At 45.5% G+C, this 9,016-nt stretch overlaps 1 protein-coding gene across 1 annotated transcript in view; it reads left to right on the forward strand.

Annotated features, from left to right (window-relative positions):
• Nucleotides 1-675: 675 nt before the first annotated feature.
• CAMTA1 (calmodulin binding transcription activator 1) overlaps nucleotides 676-9,016 on the forward strand; it is a gene marked incomplete at its 5' end in the record, with an annotated part of 24,850 nt that continues 16,509 nt past the window's right edge. The window contains 9 exons of the mRNA XM_009867083.1: nucleotides 676-815; nucleotides 1,070-1,266; nucleotides 1,612-1,690; nucleotides 2,163-2,478; nucleotides 2,854-3,377; nucleotides 4,596-4,783; nucleotides 5,198-5,444; nucleotides 5,928-5,999; nucleotides 6,969-6,989. Coding sequence (XP_009865385.1) covers nucleotides 676-815; nucleotides 1,070-1,266; nucleotides 1,612-1,690; nucleotides 2,163-2,478; nucleotides 2,854-3,377; nucleotides 4,596-4,783; nucleotides 5,198-5,444; nucleotides 5,928-5,999; nucleotides 6,969-6,989 — 1,784 coding nt within the window. The remainder of the gene's footprint in view (nucleotides 816-1,069; nucleotides 1,267-1,611; nucleotides 1,691-2,162; nucleotides 2,479-2,853; nucleotides 3,378-4,595; nucleotides 4,784-5,197; nucleotides 5,445-5,927; nucleotides 6,000-6,968; nucleotides 6,990-9,016) is intronic.

Consider the following 9,016-nt stretch of genomic DNA (forward strand, 5'->3'; position numbering starts at 1 on the left):
TTAGGAGCCACAAGAGAGAAGAAACCCTCTGTGTTTGCAGCAGCTTGAGCTGCACTGACTGGCCCTAAGCACAAGAAGATGGCTTGAGTTGATCTCCACAGCGTCGGGTTTAGCAGCATTCTGTTAACCTATCTAAATCTCCCTGCACTATTCAAGCATTAGTAGCTGTATCATAGCATTAAGTTACAATGCCGGGAGGAGAAGATAACTAATACAGCCATTAGACTTTTGCAGAGACCATAGAGCTCAAGAATTGTATTGCTTTTCAGAATGGTGCTACAGGATTTTCAGTATTATCAGATTATGGAGAGTATTTTGGTAGATATGATCCTACTGAAATGCTGTCTGAATGGTTATATTTGCTTAGGGTTTACTTGTGTTTTCAAAGAAGTTGCATTAACCCAGTCCTCTGTTTTGTGGATACAGCTAGAATCAAGAGGGAAGAAATCCATATTCCGTGTTTTTAGTACTCCTGTCTGTTATCTTTAAGGCAGTTCTCTGGAAATGTAGTCAGAGGGCTGCTGCGGGAACATGAAGAGCTGGGATGCTGCAGGGCAAGTGTCCCTGTGCATTGCCAAGCAGAGCAAATCTCCTGTGACTTCCAGGATGGCTGTTCGTGGCTTCCTGCAGTAGGCTGCCAAAAGCTGAGCTTTCTTTCCATTTTCTCCAACCTAGATAACCAGTTCAGGATGTCGATATTGGAGCGACTCGAACAGATGGAAAGGAGAATGGCTGAAATGACAGGTTCCCAGCAGCATAAACAAGGAGCTGGAGGCGGGAGCAATGGGAGTGGGAACGGAGGAACGCAGGTGCAGGTATGAACCCTGCTGTGCCCAGATATGGCAGCTTTACGCTTTCTTACCAGAGTTTGTTTTGGGGGAGGGAGGGAGGGTGGAAAGGATTGCAGTTTTTCCTAAACAACGTGTCTGATTTGTGGGTGTGATGAACAGCAGTTGGCTTTCACTCGAATTTGCCACTGTCTCACTAATTCTACAAGTGGAAGGCTGCCTGCTCAGGGCAGGTTGCAGCTCCCCTCGGTGGTTAAACTGGGATGTGTGTGGTGTTTCAGTGCGTTTCTGGGACTGGGACACTGGGCAGCTGCTTTGAGAGCCGCGTGGTGGTGGTGTGCGAGAAGATGATGAGTCGTGCTTGCTGGGCAAAGTCCAAACACTTGATCCATTCAAAGACTTTCCGAGGAATGACACTGCTCCACCTAGCTGCTGCCCAGGGCTATGCTACACTGATCCAGACCCTCATCAAATGGCGGTAAGATACAGCCCGTTGGACTCTTTGATGTCAGTAGAGGCATGGCACAAGCATATGTAAGCTCTGCTTGGACCAGATTTCTGGTTGTCCCTTACAAACAGCCAAGTCCCTGATCTTGTTCCTGTCCCCAGATCTGATGGACTTGTCCCCTGAGAGAGCGAGTCCAATCACTGGATGTCATATGCTCTTAAAGTCTCTGGTGGGGCCACCATCTCTAGTAAATATGTCTGTTACGGGCATATGTGAGGCCACTTCTTTGTGGTATAGTGCATTGGGTAAAGCTGTTCATTTAGTCAATGACCCTGACATGGCTACAGAGCATCATTTGTTCTATTTCTTCTGCAGCACCAAACATGCAGACAGCATCGATCTGGAGCTGGAAGTTGACCCTTTGAATGTGGATCATTTCTCTTGCACTCCTCTGGTAAGAGCAGGGACTGAAACTTCTGAACGAGCCTGAGGACCCTCTGGAGTTCTGCATGATGCAATGTTTTCCTCATGTGTTTCACACTCTGAAGAGTAGGTGTTTCTTCTGTGTCCTTGCTGTGTAAATAGTAAAACACAGCGCTAACAGCGTTTTGTTGCAAGAGACCACAAAGCAAAAATGCTGTCACTGAGAAATGTGAGGACGTGAGAAAAGGGGACAGACGGGTGGTTCTGGTATGTTTTGCCCAAAATCTAGTCTCCACTGTCATGCTGGGGAAAGGACTCTACATACCTTCTTTCAGGTTGTTCCCTTTGACTGATTGACTGTAGAGGTGGTAAAGTCATTACAATGTCTTGGTCATTGGAATAATGAAATTGTGGCTGAGAACAAAGACAAGCAAAAATTCAAAGCAACTGGAACCAGAAGTGTCAGTTTACAACAGCAGAGTTAACCGTCTTGTCTTTTTCAGATGTGGGCATGTGCTCTGGGCCACATGGATGCAGCCGTTGTGCTGTACAAGTGGGACCGCCGAGCCATCTCTATTCCTGACTCCCTTGGGAGACTGCCTCTGGCCATTGCTCGGTCTCGGGGCCACGTGAAGTTGGCAGAGTGCTTGGAGCAGCTGCAGCGAGATGAACAAGCTCAGCTTGGGCAAAGCCCCAGGATTCAGTGCCCCTCGAGCACAGACTCCAACACAGACAGCTGGGTGTCCCAGTGGCACAGTGAACTTGTTGCCTCTCAGGAGCCTCAGAAGGGAGTCACTGTGATTTCCAGTACAAACACAGGTAAACAACCCTGAGGGGTGTTCTGCTGACGTTTGACATGTGGAAACCTGGGGCAAGGAGCTCACCTGGGAGGCAGATGCCTCCTGTAGCCCTGCTGTCCATGCTTAACTCCTTTCTTGTGGGGAATTTGTCATGTGCTCCATGCACTTGCGTAAGAAGAGAAGTGAATGACTGCTTTGGAAAGACGTGTGTGTCTTAAGAATGATTGAGGTAGTAGCCTCTCTGGATGATAGTTACTCCCTTTGCACCTACTGTTTGATGTCCTAGAGCATGGCACAAACTTGAACCGGCAGCTCTGTGGCAGAAGCTGTTGTAGTTCCTATATGGATCATGGGTTGTATGTTTCATTTTGACCATTGATCTGTTTGTTTCCAGAGCTGAGACGACCAAGATCAGAACCTTCCAGTTACTACAGTAGTGAGAGTCAGAAAGATTACCCTGCACCCAAAAAACATAAGCTGAGCCCTGAATATTTTCAAGCCCGACAAGAGAAGCTACTTTCCACTGCACTGAGCCTGGAACAGCCGAGCATCAGAAAGCAGAGCTCCAGCTCCAAGCAGTCGGCCACTGAGACAATCAGCCCCAGTGAAGGGATAAGGGACTATGGCCGGGAGCTCTCCCAGCACATCCCAGAAGTTACTGGGTACCGGGCCTCTGGCAGCCAAGCAGGCATCAAATGGAACCCGAAAGACATTTATATTGGTGTGTCTGCAGTGCAGGTGGCGGGGACCCAGAAGGGGGCTGCGCTGGGGAAGGACACTGTAGCCCATCGGCTACGCCAGCGAGAGCAGATGAATGTGCTGATGATGGCTGACAGGGAGATGGTGGATGCAGAGCTCTTGTCCTATAGGGACAACGCAGGGGATGAGGACTGCTTACACCACATGGATGACTTGCAGGTAAACATACCCACAGCACCGAGATCAGCAGTCTTGGAGAACATGCTGCACAGAGGAGCTGAACTGTGAGAAACTTCTGCGGAGGCCTTTAGAGACTCTGAATTGTGCTTTGTGGAGGGAGGTGGTCATACAGCCGATGTATCCTTTCCTCTCGTTTCAAAGGGTATCCTTTCAACCCAGATGCAGAGGCTAATTGTTAGCATTTAGGGTCGTGCACTGACATACGCATCAATGTTATACAGAATGCACACAATTGGTTGCGATTTTGCAAGGAAAAAGGAATAAGCAGAACCTCCTGGTCACTTTGGTAGATGAGACTAAAGTGGCCCCATAGTCCTTCAGGAACTGGGAAGCAGTCTTTTGTAAAGACAAGGTGACTTGCGAGAGGCGGTGCCGTGTTGCTCTGCACTTTAAAATGGCAAGAAGATTGAACAAGGGGAGAGACAGTGGGTTTGGGGAAGAAAAATATTCCGCCAGGTATGGAATAGAGGAAATAAAACTGCAACAAAGTCACAGAGTGGTAGGGGTTGGAAGGGATCATCTAGTCCAGCCCCCCTGCCAGAGCATGATCACCCCGTGTGTAGATGACACAGACGCATCCAGGCGAGTTTTGAAAGTCTCCAGAGGCAGAGACTCCACAAGCTCTCTGGACAGCCTGTTCCAGTGTTTTCTGCTCTCTGTATTAAAAACTCCTGTGAACTTTGGGTGGGGAAATGTGATTCAGAAGGATTCTCAGCAAAGCTGTGGTCCCAGGATTAACTTCTTTTGACAGGTCTTTATTGTCCTGTCATGCTCTACTGCACATCTCTGTGAAGGAGGGGCAAAATTGCTTTTCCCTTACAAGCAAGGCAGCAGTGGCAGCTGTCAGTAGCATACAGCGAAGGTCCAGTGACATAAATTACCCGTGACAGAGAGGTTGGATTAGATGATCTCTACGGTCCTTTCCAACTTAGGCCATTCTAAACTTTTTACCAGATCTCTTAAGCTCCCTGTACACTCAATGAAAAAGATGTCTGGGAAATAAGAAATCCTGCAGTATTTTGTCAGAAGAGCAAATGAGCTCTAGTTAATGACTTTCTTTCCGATGCCGAGACAAACAGTAGACTCCAGCTACTGTGAGTCTGGGGAAAATTGGGTGGAAAAGCTGGGCTGTAACATGCAAGCACAAGGCTCCAGCTGCCAGGCAGTAAAAGTTCACTCTTCTCTCTCCCTTCCCAGGTGAACATGATGACGCTTGCAGAGCACATTATTGAAGCTACGCCTGACAGGATCAAGCGGGAGAATTTTGTGCCAATGGAGTCGCCACTGGTGGAGAGAACAGACAGTGCTGCCATGAGCACCACAATGAGCTGGCTGGCCAGTTACCTTGCCGATGTCGATCATCTGCCAAGTGCTGCACAGATAAGGTCAGTAGGAGCTGTGAAGTTGCACTGGTTTCTTTGAGTGATCTGAATGCCAGGCAGCATGCCCTGATTCTTTAGCTCGAATATGCTGTTTCTCAGTGGGACTCAATGCTGGTATTCCAAGCCCAGCCATGCTCTCGTGGTGAAATGTATCATTGCCAGCACAGCTGCAAAATCATGCAAGAATGGAAGTGCTTGCAGCAGGAGGCAGAAGGGGAAAGTGGCCACAAGGTCTGACTTGTGACTTTTCTTAGAGTGCCAAGTCTGTGCAGTGCAGTACAGACAGGCTCAGAAATGTGGAATATTGCATGGAGAGAGGGGGGAGGAGCATGAACTCAGAAGTGTTGTAGCCCTTATGTTTGATAGCAGCCCAGGTGCTTCGTTAGCCAATAATTCCTACTGTTATTGGTATTTCAGAAGTCTGTATAGTGAACCCCTGACCCCTTCTTCGAACACCAGCTTGAGCCCTGCAGGCTCACCAATCAGTGAAATAGCTTTTGAGAAACCCAGCCTTCCCTCGGCAGCAGATTGGTCTGAATTTCTGAGTGCATCCACCAGTGAGAAGGTAGAAAATGAGTTTGCACAGTTAACTCTGTCTGACCATGAGCAGAGAGAACTCTATGAAGCTGCCAAACTCGTCCAGACAGTGTTCAGGAAATATAAGGTATGTGGCCAAAACGTCCAATGTCTTCTTTTTTAGGTGTGAGAGAGTATAATTAGTTACAGAAAAAATGTGTGTAATTCCCACTCCGAAGACAGAACCACGGTCTCTGTCATAACTATTCCAATGCTTTTAGCGTTTGCTTTTTTGATACTTACCCAGTAACTGCCGTACTGGAGAAGCATGCCATGCCATAGCTGCTTTCTGTGCCAGAACAGCATTCATAAAACATACAGCAAGGTATGCCTCAGAGGTTCCGGTTAGTTGCCTGCTTCGTGTAAAGATCAGTTTTTAAGGTTTGTCCCTTATGTGAATTGGAAGTAGAGATGTCTCCAGGAAATGGCTAGACCTGAATTAGATCAGGTAGCACTGATAGGAGAGGTTTTATAAATAGTTGCCCTGAAAGCAGCTGTGAGCCACTGAAACATCATCTGTCCTGGGTTTTGGTGCACTGTGTGACTGGTGCTTCTTTTCTTCTCCTCATAGGGTCGTCCACTTCGGGAACAGCAAGAGGTGGCTGCTGCTGTTATTCAGCGTTGCTACAGAAAATACAAACAGGTAATCAAGGAAGTGAAATTTTGAGACATGCATAAGTGCCATGAATGGGGTAATGTCCTTTGTAAAGGGAATTATACCACTGTTCCTCTTGTATGCTTTCTGGCATGCAGCAATGAAATACCCTGCTCAGGCAAAATTGAAAAGGCAGGGAGATTCATGTCCTTAATCTAAATTTTTGAGCCAATTCTTGAAAGGATTTGGTTTGTGATGACAGCTACATTTCTGCTATGAGATAGAGGACAACGATGTATGCTATATTGGCCTTTATGCATGCTGTAGCATGGTGAAACTATTCTCTGACTAGTTGCTTGCCAAATTTCATTGTGAAATTGAAGTTGGTTTTGCCTTTGATAAAGGCAAAGATGGAAAGTACGTTGTCTTGTTTTGCACTTGCTAAGCTTTTAAACTAATGGAAGTCACATGTTTTAGCTTAATGCGAGTTGTTCCAGGGCTGAGACTGTTCTCTAGACTAGCTGGAGATGTTTTGCTTTTAGGCTGAGTTCTCAACCCCAGAAAAAGAAGATACTTGTTCATTTTTCCTTTTTGTTTGGTTTGGTTTGGTTTGGTTTTGTTAGTGGTGATTTGGGGTGGGGAGGGAGATGGGGCTAGTCCATCTTTTCAGTAGGCAGACTTTTCTGCTACACTTATGCCTGATGACAGTCTATGTAAAGTGAAAGGCAAGACACTTGTGGTCTTTGACCGCCTTCAGAAACATTTATTTGGGAAGCCTTTCTAGTGTTAGGTGACGGCATCATGATTCACGTTCAACCTGTCATGTGGTTGTCCTTTTGGAGTAATGCTTCCTGTAATAGGGAAGCTTAATTCCTTTCAAAAACTGCCTGACAACTGCTTTGTCTTGTATCCTGGAATCACTTCTTTTTCAAAGAAGGTGGCTTTTTTATTATATTTTTTTTCATTCTTTATTTGCAGAACTAACATTAACTGTGTATTTTTCTGTTTCTCCCTAAGCTTACTTGGATAGCCTTGAAGGTAATACAAATACAAACACTATTTTGGAAACAATTCCCTGTGGGTCACTTACTTTCATGTTCAGTATAAACCAGGAGAACCTGGCATTTAGAGAAATATCTGTGGTTGAGAAATCACCAACAAACCGAACTTTATGTTATCTTCTTGTTACGGAGATATGTAGGGGCTGGTGTGCCACAGTGTAGTAGTACAACTGAAAAAATAATTTCCTGTTTCTCCTGGTACTTGCATTAGCAGTGCTGAGCTGAGGTGAGGGGAAGGTTTTGAAGCCTTTTTCCAAAGGACAAGTTTCCTTTGTTGCTGCCGATCAGCTGTCGCTTGGTGATGTTTGCCTTGGCGTTCGGGGAGCCCAGGGAAATGTTTACCCCACCCATGCAGCCCATGTCCGCTGCATTTTGCCTGCCTGCCAAAAGCATTTTGAATGTTCATCTTTGAAATTCCTGTGCTCTGAATTCCTAAGACAACCATCTCGTGTGTTGCTGCTCATACTGGAGGCACGACTGTTGGTGCCAGTCTGCAATTGTTCATGGCCAATCATTTCCTCCTGTAAAGATGGCTTTCCCAGCTGTGCAGTGTCTTGCTCTCGTCAGATACTAGAATCAGCTGAGCTTTTCTCAGTGGTACCCAGGAGGCAAGGCATGCTCTTCCTGGAGAGAATGTGTCATGAGGGTAGTTGTTGATCCACAGCTTCCTCCTGCACCAGGGTTTTGTATCGGTCAAAGTACTGTTCCAGCAGTGCAAGTGGGCTGAGCTTTCCACCGTGCTAGCTGGGGCTTGCTGCTTCACAGAGGTGAGGTGACGTCTTCGTTTATCCTCTTCCCAGCTGGAGGGAAAAGAGAAGGAGAGGGAGTTGCTAATTGGCAAAGCGGGTCCTAGAGCTGAATGCAAACCTCTCGGGGTCTAGTCTGTCCAGTGACTGCGGTTGCCCCTTTCCCATGCCTTGTTCCTCTGTGATGTCACTGTATTGCCGAGATCTGCGCAGGCTTGTAATTAGATTTGAACAATCACAGCTCACATCACAGTTCTGTGTTTGAACCCTTCTATTCAGGGGTTTGTAACTCAGCCACAGAAATCCCATCTGGGCTAAAAATTGGAAGGAAAAGCATGATCAGCCCGTGAGTGGACTTAACTTAAAATCACAAATTCAAAACCACAATCTATTTTATTAAAAATATTAAAAAGAAAATAAACAAAACCCAAAAATCAAATGGAAATTAATAATGGCAAAATATAACTGCACCTAATGACTGCTTCAATTCCCAAAAGTGAAATTTGGTAACTTTTTTTTGCTTTGGGGTGATGTTGGGGAGTGTGTGTGTGTTTGTTTGCTTTTTCCCAGTAGACAGGAATACTCCTTTTAAGAGTACATACAGGGCAGCAGCTGCTATTTCTGTGTCTCATCTCTCTGACAAAGTGAGCAGAAGTCATAGCTGACAAACTGTACAGAAGAACAGACACATAGGTTTTGAAAGTGTGAAAACCTCTGTTGTAGTGCTAGTTCAGAGTTATGAGTGCAACTTCTATATGTCATTCTACACCTCTATCTTAAAAAGGACTTCTAAAAAGATGCATGAATGCATACGATTTCTGTTAAGTGGCCATCTACTTGTGTGGTTTAAAAGAGAAGGGATGTAGAATAAAGATTTTAAGAGCTTGTGCCTGCTTTGTTTGAAATCGTGGAGCTAGAAATAATATAGTGCTAGAGAGAATTTTGGAGGCGTGTGACTGCTCATGCAAATTTGCAAGTAAATGCTCTTTACAGACTTCTAAGGAGATTTAGTTTTGCCTGTGACTTAGGCTCAGTATTGGACTTGCTTAATTAACTGTTGTGGTTTGGATTGGGTTTGGTTTTGAATTTTTTTTAAAGTTAGAATTATATGTTATTCCATTTGAAATGCTGGGATTTAAATGGATATGTGAGCAATCAAAACTTTTTCAGCATTGTGCTTATGGCATAGAAACAAGAAATAAGCTCAAGAAATAAGCTCTCTGAAAGCTAGTTGTATTAGGAAAGTGGAATACACTTC

This window comes from Apaloderma vittatum, unplaced genomic scaffold (genome assembly GCF_000703405.1).
Source record: "Apaloderma vittatum isolate BGI_N311 unplaced genomic scaffold, ASM70340v1 scaffold12143, whole genome shotgun sequence".
Taxonomy (NCBI): domain Eukaryota; kingdom Metazoa; phylum Chordata; class Aves; order Trogoniformes; family Trogonidae; genus Apaloderma; species Apaloderma vittatum.